General features: G+C 41.6%; 1 protein-coding gene across 2 annotated transcripts in view; it reads right to left on the bottom strand.

Annotated features, from left to right (window-relative positions):
• Positions 1–11,545: 11,545 nt before the first annotated feature.
• The window catches only part of Alpk1 (alpha kinase 1), a 111,989-nt gene continuing 102,388 nt past the window's right edge, over positions 11,546–21,146 (bottom strand). For both annotated transcript variants that reach the window (XM_040751816.1, XM_040751817.1), the window contains 3 exons: positions 19,598–19,760; positions 18,056–18,242; positions 11,546–16,479 (listed from right to left, as the gene is read on the bottom strand). In XM_040751816.1, the coding sequence (XP_040607750.1) occupies positions 16,280–16,479; positions 18,056–18,242; positions 19,598–19,760 (550 nt within the window). In that variant the 3' untranslated portion in view covers positions 11,546–16,279. The remainder of the gene's footprint in view (positions 16,480–18,055; positions 18,243–19,597; positions 19,761–21,146) is intronic.

The following is a 21,146-nucleotide window of genomic DNA, read 5'->3' as shown; positions in this document are numbered from 1 at the left end:
GCCTTCCTTATTCGGATTTACAAATAAAGAGGCCCTCTGGATCTAATTAAGAGATTTTCACCTGCCATCGTTTGTTCATTCATCTCGCAGACAGTCATGGGGCACGTGCTGTGTTCAGGGCACAATGCTAACCACTGCTTACACTGAGAGTTGGCCCACAGTGGACCAATCATAAACTCATACTCTTAATTAATCTTGTGATTTTTAATGATTTAATTCTTTCATTCACTGAGGCCTTATTAACAAGGAAGTGCCAGGCTAGGCACAAGGGTTGCCAGAATGAACTCACGGCTTTTGGGTTCACGTGCTCATAATCTGATGGGGGAAGGGGTGTGCAGAGACAAATAACTAATTGTTGTACAATTTACGTCTCATCAGAGAGGTCTGCAGTGGCTTAAAGGAGGAAGGAAAGGAGAAAGGGGAGGAGAGAGAGAGAGAGAGAGAGAGAGAGAGAGAGAGAGAGAGAGAGAGAGAGAGAGAGAGAGAGAGAGAGAGAGGTTTACTAGGAAAGATTGCTCCTAGTGGGGTCATAGAAGCCTCCTGGAAGAGAGTTTTGAAGAACAAGACTGTTTCCCAGGTTAATGCAAGCACAGGGAGACAGTTCAGGGAGAGCAGTTCTCCTTGCCTGGGAGGATGGAATTCTACCTGGAGATGATGCTGGAAGGAGAGAGTCATGCTTGAGAACACTGAGGGAAAGTCAGGCGCACTTGACGACATTAGAATAGCCTTTAAATCAATGCTCTTACTAATTCTGTGAGAATTTCATACAATGTGTTTTAATCGTATTCACTCCCTTCTCCCAATTCTTCCCAGATCCTCCCCAACATTTATTCTCACCCAGCTTCACATTCTATCCTCTTCACTGTCATCGTAAGAACAAAAGCAAAACAAAACAAAAAACAATAAACCCCATTCAATCCAACTTGTGTAGTCTGACTATTCTGGAACATGGGGCCTGACCTGGAGTATAATAGATCTACTAAGTGTCAGATCATTAGAGAAAAGTGACTTTCCTTCTCCCATAAGCTAAAAAAGCCAATAGTTCTGTAGCTAGGTTTGGAACATCCTACCTACTTCTCTCTTCCATGCTGGGATTATGTCTTGTTAATGGTGTCACAATCACTTTGAGTTACTAATAGCATCTTCCCTGTTGTGTCTGGAAAATACCATTTCCTAGAAGTCATCTGCCATCTCTGAGTCTTACACCTCCCCTTCTCATAGATCTCTGAGCCTTGGGGCGAGGGATGTGATATCAACAGGCCGTTTAGAGCTGAGGATTTCTATGACTCTTATTCTTTGCATGTGGTCCAGTTGTGGGCCTCTTTGTTAATTACCATCTACTGTATGAGACAGCTTCTATGGTGAGGGTTTGGAGATGCACATTCTATGTGTATAGTAATTAGTTATTAATAGTCATTTAACAGAATAATATTAGTAGGATTTTGAAGATGGAAATAACGCTATCTGAAAAAGAGGTCTAATAGTCAATATACTTACAAGACAAACAGGGATAGAAGCTCAGGGAACGTGGCTAGTTTCCAATTGTGGGCTCACCCCTACAGGCTTTCCCACAGGGCCCATGCCTATTTAGCCTCAGGTTCTTGGCCTAATTGACAGTGTCAGGCTCCATCTCCAGGATGAGCCTTAAATCCAATAAAAAAAAGTGATTGGTTACTCCCATAACATTCATGCCACTGTTGCACAGTGGGCATATTTTTGCCAAGGAGGTTGTTATTGTAAGTCTCAGGATTCATAGCTGGGTGATATTAATGATTTTCCCTCTGGTAGCATGCTGATGGGGAATGTTCTTCTGTGCATATGTTTGTCTTATTGGTTGATGAATAAAACACTGATTGGCCAGGGAGGATGATAGGTAGGACTAGGCAACAAGGAGGATTCTGGGAAGTGTAGGCAGAGATGAGTCGTCATGTGATCCCAGGAAGTGACATAGCTGGGCAGAAACTGTCATTAGCTAACCATAGAGGTCTGGAGGTCTTGTACAGACAGGCAGGAAGTGAATCAGAATATAAGCAAGGACAAACAGGAAATTGCTCTCTTCTCTTCTCTGTGGAGACTCTGAGCAGTTGACATGTAGGACACCAGAGGAGTAACAGGTCCTCGGACATTTCTCCAGTAAGAGAAGACCACGTGGGAATGCTTATATTAATGGAAATGGGTTAGTGATTAAGACAGAGATAGCCAATAAGAAACCCTAGTCACTGATCAACATAGCTAATATAGTGTCCATGTGTTTCTTTGGGCAGAGAAGGGCGGTGTGGGACCAGCCAGGCCAAAACCCTCATGTTGCAGCATGCATTGCACCTTCTAGCACTGGGAACATTAGCTAGTGGGATGGCACTTCTGGGTAAGGCCCCGCTTGGTTTCTCCAAGTTCTATGACTCAAGTGTGTGGTTTGTTCAGCAGTAAGGTCTTACTGTCAGGTTCCGAGGGGTAATCAAGAGTATTGGTAACGGGGTCGCAATGTTTGTGGGTCTATGGGATTCTACTCACAAACAACTCAAAAAGAAGTAACCAATTCCTGGTACTGGGGTTTTTATTTAGTAGTGAGTATATGATATCTAGTTGGAGTATTGATCCCCAGTATAGGGTAATGCCACTTAAACTTTTTTTCTACATGTGTATATCTCTATTTTAGGAATATTCCATAGTAGTAAGTTTCCTTGTGGTTTTTCAAAAGGCCTTTAGTATTACTTTTCCCTCCCCATATTCCCACCTCTACCCATTCTTCCCACCCCATATAATTTAATCCTTTCCCCTCTACTTTTAATACTTTATTATATTTCCCCTTCCTTTAAAGATACCCCCATATATTCTGGTCCTTTCTAGTTTCCTAACTTCTGTGGCTATATCAGAGGAAATATATATATCTAAAATTAAAAAGCTAGCATATGAGAGAAAAACATGATTTTTTTAATCTGGGTTACCTTACTTAGAATGATTGTTTCTAGTTTCATCAATTAGCTTGCAAATTTCATTTTTTCTTAACAACTGAATAATATTCCATTGTTTACATGTGCAGTTTTTTCATTATCCATTCATTAGTTGATAGACATCTAGGCTGTTTCAATTCTTGGCTATTGTGAATGGAACACCAGTGAACATGGATGAGCATGTATCTCTGTAATGAAATAGAGAGTCCTTTGGGTATATGGCCCAGAGTGGTATAGCTGAATCTTGAAGGTCTATTTCTGGCTTTTGGAGGAACTTCCACATTGATTTCCACAGTGGCTGTACCAGTTTGTACTCCCACCACCAGTGAATAAGTGTCCCCTCACCCATTCATGGATAGCCTCTACTATCTTTTAGTTTAGTTTTGCTTTGTTTTGATCTTGGCCATTCTGATTGGGATAAGAAACCTCAAAGTATGGCCAGTCATGGCAGTACATGCCTTTGTTCCCAATAATCAGGAGTCAGAGGCAGATGGATCTCTGTGAGTTTGAAGCCAGCCTGGTCTACAAATGAGTTCCCAGATAGCCAAGGCTACTCAGAGAAACCTTGTCTTAAAAAATAAAAACAAACCAACAAAGAAGAAACAAACCTCATAGTAGTTTTAATTTGTGTGTCCCCATGAATAAGGATGTTGGAAATTCTGTTTAGTCCCATGCCCTGTTTTTCAGAGGAGTATTTGGAGTTATTGTTTTGATCTTTAGGCTTTTGACTTCTTTCTCTCAGATGTTTAGCTGATAAGCTTCCTCTCCCTCCCCCCTAATTCCTTAGGCTGCTTCTATATTTGACTTTTGGTGTTGTTTGTAGTAATAAAAATCCTTGGTTTCATTGTGGTCCCGTCTGTCAACTGTTGGTCTGAATGTGTGTGCTACCAGGGTCTTATTAAGAAAGGCCTTTCCTGTGTCAACGAGTTCAAACCTATCCTCCAATTTCTCTTCTTTCAGATTCAGGGTATCGGGTGATAGGCTGAGGATCTTGATCCATTTGTAGTTGAGTTTTGTGCATGTGAGAGATAAGAATCTAGCTTCTTACTTTTACATGTGGCTCTTTTATCAATACCATTTGCTGAAGAGGCTGTCTTTTCTCTAGTGTGTAATTTTGGTCTCTTGGTCAAACATCAGGCATCTGTAAGTGTGTGGACTTATGCCCTGGCCCTCAGTTCTGTTCCAATGATCACTACATCTTATTTTTTTAAATGCCTCTACTAAGCTAGTTTTATTATTATGGCTCTGCAGCGTTACCTAAACTCTGGAATGGTGATCCGTCCACACAGTCTTTCACTGCTCAGTATTGCTTTAGCTATCCTGGGTTGTTTGATCTTCTTGCCTCAGTCCAGAGTGTCTGGGACTCTGTACACTACTGCACCTGAAGAGTTGAGTAATCCTGAAAAAAAACTACAAAACTGCATTGAGAAAAGAGGTCCGGTAATACTGACATCAAAATGCCAGTCTTGGGGCTTAAGATGTAGGTCAGCGGAAGGTATTTGTTTGGTATATGGCAAGTTCTAGGTTCATATCCACAGTTGCATCAAAACAAAAGAATACCAACCAAAATGTGACACTGTGCTAAGTCCTTCACAGACATTATTTCCAACTCCCCAAGATGGATTTTTTTAACCTTTTCTATGTGGGAACACCAAGACTCCAACTGGTCAAGAGGATTTAACCGGGGCCAATTTGTTTATTAGTGGCAGATCTAGATGCATTTCTATCCAATTTCCTAGACACCGCCCTCCATGGAGGCTCAAAAGTGTCTGTAAGCGGTGAGAATGGACTCAATCACCAACTGCAGTTCCCCAGCCACTTCCCAGAAGGGAAGGGTATGTAACTCCAGGAACTTTTTCACACAGCAAGCATTTGTTTACTAATTTCTTTTTATTTATTTTTAGTCTCAGGGAAGGAGAAAGAAGAAAAGATATATAACATGGATGTAGGAGCATGGCAGGAAAAGTGGTGAAGGCAGGTACCATTCCACAACCTCCCATCCCATGCAGAGGAACCAGGTGACTTCCTAGTTAAAGCCTTTGTTTATTGAGGCAAGAACAAAATGCTATGCTTAGCAATGTCTGTGTCAACTGGATTCATATCAAGAGGGAGACTTACATTATCAGTTCTTCATCAATTCATTCTCTTAGAAAACATGCACAGCAAGGAAGATGTAGTCAAGCGAGTACTACATGAAAGTCTGAAACAAGTCAATAAGGAAGTGTTCCTACATACTTGAAGTGAGGCAATGCTGACATCACTTTGCAGCAGCAGTGGGGTGGAGCATCTGCACGTCCCTATGGTTCCATTGCTAAGCCTCTAGAGCATTAAAGCACCCAGGGAGATCAGTGCATCAGAAGCTCTGTTGTGAGCACAGCATCTCATCTATTATCCTCAGGGGTCCATTCTAGAAACCATCTTTTGGGTATGTCTTCTCACTGGTTTCTTAAGTTCCACCTGCTAAGAGTGACGGCAGGGTCATTCCTTAACACTGAGGAAAATGCACTCCAAGAAACTTTGCCAACTGAGAAACAGCCATTCACAGTCAGTTTGGAAAAAGTCTTAGGCTCAGCAGTTGATCACTTATACTGTTTTGCAGAGGACCTGAGTTTGTTTGTTTATTTATTTATTTATTTGGTTTTACGAGACAGGGTTTCTCTGTTTTGTTTTGGAGGCTGTCGGTCCAGCCCGGCCTCGAAATCACAGAGATCCGCCTGCCTCTGCCTCCCGAGTGCTGGGATTAAAGGCGTGCGCCACCAACACCCGGCTGAGGACCCAGTTTAAGTCTCAGCACCCACACTGGGCAGCTTACAATCACCTGCAAGCTCCCAAGAGTCCCACACTCTCTGCTGGCCTCACTTTCATGCATATGCCCATACCCACCTCCCAACACACACACACACTCACACACACACTCACACTCACACATACACTCACACACACACTCACACACACACTCACACGCACACTCACACACACAATAAAAAATTAAATAATAAATGTTAAAAAGTATTATCAGTTTGAATCTAGACTTGGGTTTCCCTGGCTCTCTTAACCTTAGACTTTTGATAAGAAATATGGTTTTGGTATGGTTGTGACTAAGGAAATGTTTGGAATCATTTTGCAGGGTCAAAAGAGAAATGCTTTAGCAAGATGGATTATGTAGATCATCTTTCCAGTAGAAGACACTGCAATAAATAAGCAGCCCCTCATCCAGCTCTCTTTTAGCAATTGCATGACATTGGCATGACCAAGCCACAACACTGTTTACTGAAAACATAATTTTCTTGATTACTGAAATGGCTATTAAGACGAGTGGCTATAAAGACATTACCTGTCCTTTTACATTTTTCAATTTTGTCTTTTAAGCATTTGAGACACATATTGGTTGGAAGATGTTTGTAATTGGACTCCTTTGGGCAAATCTTCAAAAAAAAAAAAAAACAGAGGTAAAGGTCAATGCACACCAAAGGACCAGTGTGTTCAGTTCATCCTGAGTTGCATTTAATCAAACTTTTAAAAACACAAATGACAAAGTCTTTTGACATCTTGGGCAATTTAGAATTGTCTGTCCTCTGGTCATCAGCTGTGATTTAGCAACTATACTCAAAAAAGTTGTTGAGCCAAATAGAGTGGATCTTAAATAACTGTGTTTCTGATCGCCCGCACATCCCCCCTCCCAACTGGGAGCCGAGTGTTGAGGGCAGAAGAAGCTGATGCTTGGCAAGGGAGAGCACCCTTGTACATCATCACATCTAACGATGCTTAGGAAACCTTTTCGTTGGCTGATGGTATTCCAGCTTAATTCAGATAGAAAAGTAGGAGCACCATGGAGTGGAAAGAAGATAGAAGGCAGGGGATAGGCTCAGGTCTCTCTCACAGAGGATGTCACCCGTCAGCCGAGCTGTGGAGCTCTGTCTAGCCAGCCCAATTTCAGTCTGCCCTCGCTGGTGACTGTCAGCAAGTCCTAAGCATTGGCAACTGCTTTTGTCAGGGCAATTTGCAATTTTGAGTCTTTGCACATATTAAGTTTCAAAAAGAACTCCCAGGCTTTACTGCTCTGAACATTTATGTTTCCCCATTGACAGATCTTGTTAACTTGTCCAGGATGGGGCTGAGGCTGGCACAGGATGCTTGTGTGTGGGCCCAGCCGGGCTCTCTGCATGAACTCGCCCTGGAGGCTGGGGAAGGATACAGCTGGCCAGAGGCTCCTGGTCCTCATCTTCCATCCTCTTTGCTGCAGGTGGTTCAGTGACTCTGTCCAGCCCAGGGGAACACAGCCCACGATCCAGGTGCTGAGTCCAGAAAGAATGCTCCCTATTGAAATCATGTTGGGAACATGGCCCCTTGCAGCCAGCCACTGTGTGTTCGTCTGTTTTGTGGACAAGACCATGGCAAATGTCTAACAAAGTGTTTAAACAGTCCTTTTCATTTTTGGTGATTTGTGTAGGGGAAGGAGTTTAAATCTCATGACTGTCTTTAACAGAGAAAATACATGAAGTACAATACTGACTCATGATCATAGAATATACTTAAACACACCCACGTGTGCACTCAGAGTATGTTGTGTGTGTATACACAGTATATATTTCCAGAATAGAGATTAAAACAGGTGAAAATCACAAATTAGTATATTTGTTGACTTGAAATCTCTATGAATATAAAAACTGTACTTAAAAATATAATAAAGAAAAATTTAATAATGGTGTTGCCTGAAATGATGAAACCCAAAAGAAAACACAGAATTCTTTTCAGTCAGTGTTATTTATAACACAGAATTCTTTTTCATCAGTGTTATTTATGGAAAGATTTAAACATAGGATGTAAACTAAACTTGAGAAATCTTTTTAGTTAAAAATATTTCATTGGAAAGAAATGGCTTTTTCTTGTGTATTTTAATGGATACAATTGTTTCCATGATGTGAAACACTTTGATACTTATTTTGTCTCCTTGCTTTTGAAATTTTTTTCCTAAAGAACAAGAGTTTCAGTTACATATTTGATTATGTAAAACTTTGTGTAATGCAATTATTTGCCTTTGCCGTGTGAAATAAAGGTTGCAGCCTTGTCTTTCACTATAAGCTCATGGCTATAAGAGATTTATCGAAGATTTGATTAGTGTGTGGTTGGGACAATAGAATAGCAGCCTTGATAAGTGAACACTGTGGCTGACAGATCTGTAACTTCCTCGGATGAAGCATGCCTGGGGGCCAACGGCTGCTCATTTATTTCACCAAATTTAAATCAACTGTGGAGGCAATCAGACAATAAATTGTGTGTCCATCTCTGGTAATCAAGTTGGCATCTTCAACAGTGAAGACTTGTACAAAGATTTCACAGCTCCCTTTTCAAGCTGGATTCCTCTTTGTACCAGCTCGTGCAGGGAATAAAAAATGGCGCTGAGCTGTAAAATAGCACTCTTTTCTCCGTTCTCTTCGTACACTCTCTGCCTTACCACCTAGTAGTCGAGACGAGGGATTTCAGCTTCTGTGAAGCTGCCACTTAACTGCTTGAGGGGGATTCTTTTGTCTGGGCTTTGGAACAAGATAACCGACTTAATCTTCCTAGAAACACGTGAGTCGCCATGTATCATTCTAATCTGTAAAACACTGGGACTGAGTAGTGTCACATGCTGATTTTACTTTTCTATGAGAAAGTGACTCCCTGGCTCAATGATGGATTGCTTGTTCCCTTTAAACAACAGTCAAGATGGTGAATGCCCTGGGGTGATGACAAGAGTGTGCAGTGGGAACCGGGGCAAAGCTGCCGGCCCGGTTCAAGTTCACCTGACAAAGCTGGTGCAGTTTGCAAGCAGCATTCGAGAGAGGATTATTCACACTTGCATTATATTTCTGAATGCATTTTCTCTCCCTCGCAGCTGCACAGCTCCGGCATACTGAAGGCTTATGCACCATAATAAAGAGATTTCTTTTCTCTCTCATTCTTTCTCTCTCTCTCTTTTTTTTTTTCCTCGTGTTATACCTAGTTTCTACGGAACTGTTCAGGCTGAGGACATCTGTATATCCAAACAATATGGAACAAACACTGTCTTCAGAACAATGACCCCATTAAAGTTAGTAATGCCATTCTGGTATTTCTCATCTATGAATGAGGTAAAGAGTAAATATTCTTATGTTGAACTTAACTCCTGAAACCCAGGCTTTAAAACAAAATTCTACACACTCAATAAATGAGAGAGTAAAATCAAAATGAGTTCAAATTACAAAAATGATAATGACATTTCCCCACAGACTTCCTTGAACTCTCAGTGTTCATCTGATAAAGAGTGAGATGCATTAAAAGATGGAGAAGAAAACTAAAAAGCTTTGAATACTCCACAAAAGTGGGTTTCTGGATAAATTGAGTGTTTGATTGAGGAAATTCTGAATTTGAATTTCATTCCACCACCTGACTTCAAAGTAATTTTCTGAAGTCCAGTGGCTCAGACACTTTCCTATTGCTTCTTAGCTTCGTAGCAAGAAGGAGGGAGCAGTAAGCAGTTACTGGACGTGAGAGTCACATACACTCATCTCCAGCGGAATACTCCTTCCTTTAGTTTTTTGTCCTCAGTTAAGCAAAAGCGATCGAGAGAAGCATTGGCCATTTAAGAAGACACTGTAATAAAAATGTACTAGGAAACAAAGAAGCTGCAGACCCAGTTGAGACATTTATCCATGTCCCTAAGGCCTCCAGTGAGCCCCACCTGTCCTCTTGCTCTTCTCCCACTCTGTTTCAGGATGTGTCCGTATGGACAACACAGCGTGAGTGATGGTGTAACTTCTGGGGTGAGGTGTTACAGGCACCATGGTTTCTGTCTATCTGTCTGATGGATTTCTCACTCAAATAAGCTGTCGGGTGTTGCTGTAGTTTCTTTCCCTGGTCCCACAGATGATTAGCCCCAAATAAACACACAGAGACTTATAATAATGGCTAGGGCTTCTTACTGGCTAGTTCTGTCTTAATTATTAACCATTTCTATTAATCTATGTATAGCCACGAGGCTGTGGCTTACCCATATCTGGAATATTGCTCCTTCAGCAGCATGGTATCTCTAAGTCATCTTCCCAGAATTCTCCTCTTCTGGTAGCCCCACCTGTACTTACTGCCTGACTACTGGCCAATCAGTGTTTTGTTCATCAGCCAATAAGAGAAACATATACAGAAGGGCATCCCTCATCAGGAGAGTCCTGTGGAAGAGAAGGAACAGAGGACTCTGACCCTCTGCCCACAAGGGAGAAGCCTACTACTGAGGGCTGTGTGAGAGTTTTCCAGGTCCAAGCTCTCTGATGACCACTGACATCCCTTCTGTCACCTAACATACCCCTAATCAGAACTACCTTCCTAAGCCAACCCCAATTTCCTATCTGCAGAAACTGCAAGGTAGTCAATAAGTGCAGTTTTAAGCCCTTGTGACTAGGAAATGTTATTTGTGTTAGCGACAGCAATAGGTAAATAATGGAAAGAACTTTAGCATTCTGTTCTGGTATAGATAACCATTGGTTCTAGCTGAACAATGAGAGCTATTCAGTTATTTTGGGAGCTTTAAGTAGGCTTATATAGGTTGTAATGGGGTCTGGGAGAATAAAGGCTCTCGGGGAAGATGTTTTTCACTAGAAGGTTGAAGAATTAAGTTTTGGCTAGCATACAAAATAAGGGACTTCATGATGACATTTTCTTTAAAAATAATTTCATCACTATTGTGTGTACATGTGTGTGAGGGGGTGCGTTTGAGAATGCTGCAGTGTGTGTGTGTGTGGAGGTCAGGGAACATCTTTTATGAGTTGGCTCTTTCCCTCCACCTTTTTGTAGGTCCCAGGATTTGAACTCAGGCTGCAGACTTGCATAGCAAGTGCTCTTATTTGCTGAGCCACCTTGCTGGCCTCGGTATGACATCTTCATACACTCATATCTCCCCTTACTGCCTCTCTCGTCACTTCTCTCCCCAAGTAGTGTCTCTTCTGCTTTCATGTCACATATATGTGTTTAAATCTAGATTGTCCATACGACCAAATGTCCAGTATTTTGTCCTTTTCTCCCTCTGTTACTCTTGCATTGTAAGAATCCACACAAGAAAGACACAGGCAATCTTGCTGGTTAAGCCAATTAAAAGTGAATGGGTCCTTTTCAAATGGGCAACTAAGAACAGGCTCATGAACAGAACTATCTTGGGGTTGAAGTCCAAAGACACAGTGATTTTAAAGGCAAAACTCACAAAGAACACAACACACGTGAAAGTTAGATGAAGGCCAGAACAGTCTTGGTTCCTGGTAGGACATAGTAATCATTTCAGGCATACCATGACAATTGTTTTTGACTTATACCTACTTCAGGTATTTTAGTTTACATTAGTTAAGTTAATACATTGGGACCATGGTCAAGGTCATGGGAATCTCAAATGTGTTGCCAAGTTAGATGTAACTGTTGGTGGGTAGAAGGCTGAGTAGTGTCTAAGCAGATATGAAATGGCGTTGGAACAAGATGGTATTAACTTAGTCACTTCACTGTGACTTTCCTGGGGAAATGGAAACAGCTTCCCATTCATCCTGGGACAACACCAGTGACAAACCAAAACAACTATCCCACTCAAACCCAGCTTAGTGAATCACTAAGTTTATTGGGGTTACTTACAGGAGCACGGGTGACTCAAAGCCAGCTACTGTAACCCGAAAGTCCACCCCAGCATGGGTGGTGATTCATGAAAGCCATTCCCTTAGAGCTAGCCCCCTGAAAGCTCATCCAGTTGGGTCAGAGAATATCTTTCCCAGAAATGCTAACTGCTTATGTAACCCTGGGGAGGGCCTTGTGAGCTTTTAGGTTTAAAGCTTCCGAACATTTTACGTTTGTTTACTTTCTGAGCCCTTCACATGGAGACAGCACACAGTTTTGTCTGAGTCGAGCTTGTTTTGCTTAACATTTTCCTGCAATGACACACTTTCATTGATATGATTGTATAATAGTTCATTTTGTATGTATGGATAACACATTTTCTTTATTCATCATGAGCATCTGGGCTAGGATCTTCTGCCCTGGTGTGTGTGTGTGTGTGTGTGTGTGTGTGTGTGTGTTTGATCATGTTTGTGTTTATCTGGAGGCTAGAGGTCTAATCATCCTCCTCTTTCATTCCCCATCTTAATTTTTGATACAGGGCTCACACTGAACCTGGTGCTAATCAATGTGGCCAAGTTCACTGGTCAATGAGTGACCTCAACCCACAGGAATAAAGGGTTTGAGAAGGACCAGGGATGAGAAAACAAAACAGACAGAAAGCTTGGACCAGGAGATTTTGCATAAGCTTATCACTTATGTTAATCAAATTTATTAAGGAGTACAGCATCTTATATTCTGTTTGGAGGTGGAAAATGGGATAGAGTCAGCAGGAAGCTAATTAAGCAATGTTGGAAAGGAGAACACAGGATACCTCAAATACAGCTACCTTAAGACAAATGACCGCAGGCCTTCAGTGGCGAGAGTTGGGTTCCAAAAAAGCCACAACCTTGACTCCTTTAGGGTCCTGGTCCCAGCCCTAGACTGGCCTAGCCAAGTGTGACCCTGGGTAAGGATATCAGGGCCTCTGAGGAAGCCTTGGATAGTCCTAGCTCCCAACCCCTTCATGCCATTGTTGCATGTATCAAATGTGCCAACTTAAAATAGCATGTGTTGATTTCCTCATGGTTCTTTAGGGCAGGAGACTGGACACAGAGTGACTGGTCCTCTGTGTCCAGCCCAAGAGGTTAATATTGTTTTATCAATATTAACAACTTTTATGGACACTGTTCCTATGATAGGTTGTCAAAGAATCTGGCTACTTTCTGTCCCTTCCTAAGAACTTGTCTGAGGCTAAATTAAAAACCATTGAATGAGTTTCTTTGGTGGAGACCATTTTAGGGCAGCATAACATTAAATCTATGGTGTGATTACTGTTATTATTTTAACTTAGTTAACTGATTTTTATGTATGTAGGTATTTTGTCTACATGCATGGTTGTGTACCACACGCATACTTGATTTTCTCAGAGGCCAGAAGTGGGGACTGGATCACTTGGGACTGGAGTTACAGATGGCTGTGAGCTGTCGTGGGGGTTATGGGAATAGAACCTGGGTTCTTTGGAAATGCAGCCAGTGTTTTTAACTGCTGAGCCATTTTTCCAGCCCCCAGCATAGTCATTACGGATGAACATTATACAGATCTACAATGGAAAAAGAACAAGTGAGGCAGAAATACAGAACATGTAGTTTGAAGAGAAAAACAACACCACTAAACTTAACGTTGCAGGGAAGGTTTGTGATAAATGAGAAAGGGGGATTAGTGCCACTAAGGAGAGACCTCCTGCACTGCACTGTAGTAAAGAGAAATGGTGTCCTTTCGGCAACATCCCACCCAGATACTCTTTCGATTTGTGAAAGGAAAAGGCTAAGGTGTGTTCTGCTCCTAGAAAGCAATTTCAAATAAAATACAAGGTGCTGGGGCTCATTCCAAACTGGAAGCCAAACTTGGCAGTGTGGTTCTTGTGGTGCTGGCTTTAGGATCATGGAGGATGAGTGAAGGTTGGAAGGGATCATTAATTCTTTCTCTGTGGTTTCAGAGAGCTGTTAACCTTCCCCAAATAGAATCACCAGCAGGGGACCAATTGCTCAAATGCCCAAGACCATGGGAGACAGTCCTCATTCAAACTATTAAAGGACCACAGTATATTAGAGATGCCAGAGCTGTGAGATATCTGCCAAGGAGGGCAGCTTACAGGAAATCAAGTAAGCAGGAGAGAGAGAGAGAGAGAGAGAGAGAGAGAGAGAGAGAGAGAGAGAGAGAGAGAGAGAGAGAGAGAGAGAGAGAGAGAGAGAGAGTATGACATCAGCAAAGATGGAGAGGTGGAACCACCTAATCCCTATGAAATGAAAACCTCAGACAAGAGATCTGAAGAGATCTGGAGCTACAGGATTTGATATTTGCCCTGATTGGTTTCTATCTTGTTTTGGTCCAGTATTTCCCCATTATGCCCCAATTCCTCCCTTTGGGAATGGGAATACATATTCTATGTTGGAAGTATGTGATTTGCTTTTTGATTTTTACTGAGGGTTACAATGAAGAGTCTTGAGTCTTAAAAGCAACTTTGGACTTTGGAACAGTACAGAAACTGTGAAAAATGACGGGGTCTTACAAAGCTCAATGAAATGCATTTGTATTACATGACCAGGGGCCTAACAGGCCAGTGAGTAGAATGTAGTAACTTAAAGAAGAATATGCCCAGAGTCTTGGGTATGTAAACACATGGTTCACAGGTGATAGTGTCAATTAAGATAGTGCAACTGTATTGGTGGAAGTGTGTCACTGGAGATTGGCTTTGGGATTAAAAGTCTCAGGTCATTTCCAGTACACCTTACACATTCTTTGATTCTGTCTTAAGGTTCAAAATGTGAGTGCTCAGTTTTCTTTATTACTTCTGTTGTTTGTTTGTTTGTTTTCAAGACAGGGTTTCTCTGGACAGCCCTGGCAGTCACAGAACACATTCTGTAGAGCAGGTTGGCCTTGAACTCACAGATCTGTTTGTTGCTGCCTTCTGCTTGCTGAGATTAAAGGTGTGCGCCACAACTTCCTGGCGGCATCAAGTGTTCGGTTTTCTGTTCCTGCCACGGTGCTTGCTGCTTGTTGTCATGGCTTTGTTCCCCTATTAAGGACTCTTGTCCTTCTTCAACCGTAAGCCCAAATAAACTCTTCTATAAGCTACCTCGGTTCTGGTGTTTTAACACAGCAACAGAAAAGTATCAAGAACATTTGTTTTCCCTGATATGGTCTTAATAAACCTGTGTGCAAATACAATCTCAATTCACCCCAGTGAATTAATAGGTGACACTCTGTCTACGCCAAGGAATGCCACTTGTTAGTCTGTGTTGTGTGAATAGATGGTGTTTACTTCTCCACTCAGGGACCTGGTTTTCCTTTACCTTGACCTGGAGTCAAAGTTGTTTATAAGATAGAATCTGCCCAGAGGAAGTCTTCAAAACCACTGTTTAAAAATAATATGGAATAACTGGGGATAAGGCACAGCTTGATCTCAGCAAACGGTCATCCTGAGCCCAGCAAAGGAGGGAATGGAAAGTAAAGCAACAGTGATTTTGGGGGATAGGACTGGTCCAGATCAGCACGCTCTGACTATGCACCCTGAGTAGTGAATCCACCTGCTTTCGCATAATGGGTCCCTAGGTTGGCATTGAAGGATGTCTGGGTCCCATCAGCAGCTGATAGCCCTGATGGCCTGGAGGCTTTGGAGACCAGGGGGAGAGAGTAGTGCATTTACTCCAAAGGGAGCTGTTAATGTGAGGGTTTTAACAAGGCCTGGATCCCACAGGTGGGGCAATGTGGATTTCCTTGCCCTATACTTGTCCCTTGATTCGGGGGTTTGGAGGGTGGAGTTGAGTCCATTGGTGGGCCAGTCCTTCTCAGCCTCTTCAGAGAGATATTGAATAGCACTTAAAAAAAACCAACCTTTGCAACAACAAATGGCTTTCATGGTAGGCTTGACTCATGGCCATGGACTCAATAGTTCACTGATGTCTGTCTCATGACATCTAATGTCTCTTTGTCAGTTAATGGCCACAATCTCTTTTTACTGTCCTTATCCTCAGTCTCTCATCCAGTACGGATTCTATTTTTTCTGTAGGACTTTACACAGTTTTTTACTTTTCCTTATATTTTTTTTCTTGCTTAGCTTGATAAAAATCTTGATCTTCCTCATCTCTGTTCATTCCTCAGACTTTATTTGATGTCCCTTTCAAATATCTTACATGTAGGAACAAAGCATGGAGACTGAAAATCTGTGACGTACATAGACCTGTGTGCTAGTATCAGCACAGTTGCAGGAGAGGGTTTGATGCTTTGAACAGTCCCCCCCCCCCCCCCGCTTTTCTGCTCTCCTGTGCCTTCAGTAGTTCAAAAACATCACTCAGCAATTTCATCTAATGCCCAATCCATATTCAAAGGTCCTAATGCCTCCAAATGTTATTTCATGCCTCACTTATGGTCTTACTTTGCATGAACACATTGATTTCATACATCTGGAGTATTATCCAGCAATAAAGAAGAAAGTCTTGTACTTGAACACAATGGATGCAATTGGAGGATGCTCCTGAGGGAGGGGCTGGGGAACGTAGGTCAACTGTAAACTTAAAGGGGCAAGCATGTGCCTGGAATTGACACTTTTCAATTCCTCTTGTAAGTCAATGGCTGGAATCATCCAATGGCTGAAAGGATCAATACATGCCAAGCTGTGTGCCCCAGAGGAGGGAGATGTGATGCTAGGCTCCCGAAGGCCTGTAAAACTGCCAACCTACAGCCTACATGTTACTTGGTTTCTCTAGGGAAGGTCTGGTCAGAGAAAGACGATGGCATATTTCATTACAACTTGCATGCTGGTTATTAAAGAAGTAAAATATTCCCCGCTTTCCAAAATTTGTAGTGACGTCTTTCTGATCAACAGAGTGAATCTGAGGGTCTGTAAGATAGATGAGGCCTTTTCCATTGCCAGTCACCCAACCTAAAAGAGAATGAATTCATCTGAGCATCACATACCATAGAAATGGCAACACACACACACACACACATGCACACAAGCACGCTTCCACACATGTGTGCATGCACACACACATGCACACTTAAAGAGATACATTTAAAAGTTGATCATTCTGTGGTTTATATTTAGTAAGTTTATGCCAAGGAATTTGACATGTATACCTTAATTGAAGAGAACTGAATGACATACTGAGATAACAAATATTCACAGAATTATAGAGCATAAAGTTCATTTAGAATAATTATTAAAATCTCAATGTTGAGCATTTCGTTCTTGATTTAGAAATTTCTTCATGCCACATTCACTAGGTCCCATATTTTCATATTTAGCTGACATTTAAGTAACAAGCACAGGTACTGTACAAAAAAAGTCTTAGATATTAAGTACACAGAAGTGAACAAGATAAGCAAAAATGTTTGTGTCAATTGACCAAGTATTCTCATGAAGGCAGACAGATAAGTAAACTATGAATGTGTAAAACATACAGTGTGATGGGTATAAACGCTATGAAGTAAGAACAGTGGATTAAAAGGCTCTTGATAGAATATTCACCAACATGAATTATGGTGAGTACAGTAACCAACACACTGAAAAATCATTACTATTAATAAGGATTTAAAGAAAAGGCAATTTTAAGAACATACAGCTTTCTGTTTCATAATAATCCCAATTATGAAACTCAATTATCATCTTTCACTATGGATAAAGGGCTAGAGAGAAGGAAAAGTAGAGATGATTTCGATTATTGATTATTAATTTGCCTGTGACAGTGTGGTGGTTTGAATGGAAATGATCCCTATATACCCATAGGTAATGGAATATTAGGAAGTGTGGCCTTGTTGGAGTAAGTGTGGCCTTGCTGAAGGAAGTGTGTCATTGTGGAGTCACGCTTTGAGATTTCATACATACACGAGCCAAACCTAATGTGACAGTTCATTTCCTGTTGCCTGTGGATCAAGATGTAGAACTCTCAATATATCTCCAGAATGTCTTACTGCCTGCCACCATGGAGATAATGAACTACACCTCTGAAATTGTAAGCCACTCCACAGTTACAGTGTCTCTTCACAGTAACAGAAACCCTCACTAAGACAAGAGGCCAGAAGGGGGTGTCATACAATCTGGAACTAGAGTCACAGACAGTTGTGAGTGGTCAGCCTTGTGGGTACTGGGATTGAACCCAGGTCCTCTGTGAGAACAGCAAGGGCTCTTAACCACTGAGCCATTCTCCAGTCCCATGAAAAAAAGTTGAGAGGATTTTGAAGTGGATTGTAGTAATAAGAAAGTGATTTTACTCACATCCACTCAAGTGGGTAGAAGCTTCTAGAGACCAGTCTACAACTTAGCCCAAGAGACTATAGAATGAATAATGAGATGCTTAAGTCACTCACGAATCATTTGCTACATGCAGTAAAATCAATGAACTTAATTCCAAATAGTACCCTGCACACAGAATGGTCTATGAGATATGATTAATGATTAGTGAAGCAATCATTAGTTGCAATATTCAGAATAAGAAGTAAACCCCTGCTTTACATACCTTGCAAATCGACTACAACATCTCTGTGTTTAGAAAACTCATAAGAAAAATGGCCATAAGCCAAGCCATATTCTGTAGCTTTGTACTCAGTTTTGACTACTTTGGTGTTATTTGATAACTTGACGAATTCTCCCAGCATGTAAGGTTCCACACTGATGCATCCCTTTATAGTCTTGTCTTCCAAAATCTGAAACACAAAGATGGGAGGTAGTGTGCACAAGGATACAGTCTCTGCAGTGAGGTAGATCTCAGTTTGGACTGAGGCTTTGCTTTGTAGATCTATTACTCTAGACTTCAGTTTCCTCAGAGACAGGTCTAAGAGTAATAATAACTCTAATCTTGTCAGAAGGATTAAGTGATAAAACAAATACAAAGTCCCTAGCATCTGGAGCATAAAATAGAATCTAAAGTGATTATTGTTCATAGATTAAATTTCTCACTTAAAAATTAGGTTACAGGGACTGGACCAATGACTCTATGATTAAGAGCACTCACTGGCTGCTCTTCCAGAGTTCAGTTTCCAGCATCCATACATTGGCTCACTTCTCTAAATCCAGTCCCTGGAGATTCAATGTCCTCTTCCAGCCTCCAGAGGCACAAAGCACACATTGGTTCACAAACAATGCAGACAAAATATTCATACACATGAATCGAGTTAGGGCACAGTGACCTCCCCTCAGGCTGGCTTGCCAGAGCATGTGAGTGGAGCATACCTTGGAACTAAAGGCTATTATCTCATGTATTTCCATATGATGAGTTTGACTTCCTGGTTAGTATCAATGCCTACTTACTGACATGAAGGTACAAATCAGATGATATCTATTTTATAAACACTAAAATATGAGTTGAAGGGTCTCTGACTAATGAAAAAATCATCACAAATATGAATACAGGAAGTAACCAATCTATCTGAAGAAACAGGGCATTCTTGATCCAAACAAAGAAAAAGAAGTAGGGAGATTGCCTTCATCTCTCTGAAGTGATGTTTAGTGAAGAGAGAATGGTTTCAATGTCCCTGAAGTCTAGGATAGAGGAAGAGATGTTGGGCCAAATCTAATTACTGCCTAACAATTAAATTACTAGAAACTGAAGTACTTACTTTTTTTTCCTTGCTAAATGTGTTTAAGCTACATTGGTTGCAAGGACTTGGAGAAGAAATGGAAAGCAAGGGATTTACATGCCATGCTGAAGGAATAATTTGTACAAAATAGAACCTTGAGAGTCCCTTTGCAGAGAGACAACTCAAAAAGAAAAGTCTAGAGATTATGCTAACTTAACCAGGCGTTAGGGTCAACTGTTACTCTGATGTGACTCACTGGACTGTCTAGTCCAAATAAATGTGTTGGAGAGGGGGCGGCGGGTCATTTTTCTCACATATCTTTTTAAAAGGATGAAGCTGATGAAGCTGATGAAGGAGCCTAGGAACTGGAGGTATAAGATTTACCAGGACCATGCTAGAAGTAGACTTGTAAAAGGAATATAGCCTAGCATATGTTTGTAGGCTTGTTTCATTAGCCAAACCCACGCTTTTTAAGGCCTTACCAGCAATACTGTCGATGGGATGTAGAAGATCTGTGTTGGAATCTTTTGTTCGTAGAGTCTCTTGTTAAATTCTGTCACATAGTGCTGCGCTGTCATCTGCCGCTCCACGTCAGTGAAGTGGTGCCGGAGCCCCTTCCACTCTTTGTATTCTTTCCCCACGTATCTGCAGATGGACAGAGCCCACACAGCAACGCGTGAAACACATCATTACTACAGAGTCAATGAGAGCGGTTAAGAGACGCAAGGTTTAAAAGATAGCTTCTGCTCCTTGTCTAACCGATCTCAATTGTCTTAACTTCAGGTCTAAATAATTTTGCAAGAGCCACTTCTACAACAGAGCACAGCTCATGCTAGCTGGCCGGAAATGATGTGGAATACGGAGGGAAACTGTCTGCTCAATGCAGGAATTCTTCACACCTCTGTGTAGACCGGGGGTCAACACTGTGCTGTAGAGCCCAATGCGCTGTCATCTGCTGTGTGGTCTTAAATATACCAATTAGTCAGTATGAAGCTCTCCCTACCCCTTCCCTGGGTGATTTCATTCTTGAATACTAAATTTACTAACACTTATTATTGGCACACCAGTGTGCTAGCTCTGAGGGCATGGAGAAAAGTATGAGATATAAGACATGTCACTTTCTAGGGCTCATAGTATAATGGAACAGAGACTATACAAGGGAGTAAGTAATTAAACAAGACAGTAATCTACTACTATTGTCATGGTAGTAATTCTTTTTTTCAAGACAGGGTTTCTCTGTGGCTTTGGAGACTGTCCTGGAACTAGCTCTTGTAGACCAGACTGGTCTCGAATTCACAGAGATCCACCTGCCTCTGCCTCCCAAGTGCTGGGATTAAAGGCATGCACCACTACCACCTGACTGTCACAGTATGCATATACTTGCTATGTATTAGTATGAATTTATTAATAATGTCCCATGTGCTTGGAGTGACCCTTAAAAACCAGAGGGAGCTGTCAGCATCATAGACCATAATGACAACACCCCCCTTAGAAATCTCTGAATCTAATATGCAACTGAACTCAAGGAGGCTACAGTTCTGAGCGTCCAGAATCCTGAGGCGGGGGGGGGGGGTCTGGCAGTGAAAAGTGTACATGCAAGTGGAGCCTCTGCTCCATCAGAGACATTCCCAATGACAAAGAGTGTCCTAAGAGGGACACCACAGTCCTGAACGCAGGTCTGCACAGGGTTTGAACCAATCCGGAGGGTTTCTTTTATTGACTGAGGACAGAAGTGTGTACAAAAGGGGTACCAATACTGAAGCCTTTCTGGAACATTCTTCTAGAAGTATGGATTACCACTCTATGAATAGGGTGATACTTTTTCTCTCATTTTATGCTATTTTTTTTTCTTAGCATGGATTTGCTATCATGAAACTCCTGTGGCTGGCCATTTAATATACAAATGTCTTTATTGTTCCTTCCATTAGAAACTTTCAAGGATGTGACTGCCATTGTTTATGATTTCTATTGCTGCTACTGGTAAGTCAGCTGTGTATATAACTAATGTTTCTTTGTACATAAATAGTTTTG

This window comes from Mesocricetus auratus, unplaced genomic scaffold, assembly GCF_017639785.1.
Source record: "Mesocricetus auratus isolate SY011 unplaced genomic scaffold, BCM_Maur_2.0 Super-Scaffold_100009, whole genome shotgun sequence".
In the NCBI taxonomy this organism is placed as follows: Eukaryota; Metazoa; Chordata; class Mammalia; order Rodentia; family Cricetidae; genus Mesocricetus; species Mesocricetus auratus.
This window is presented reverse-complemented; position numbering and strand designations above follow the sequence as displayed.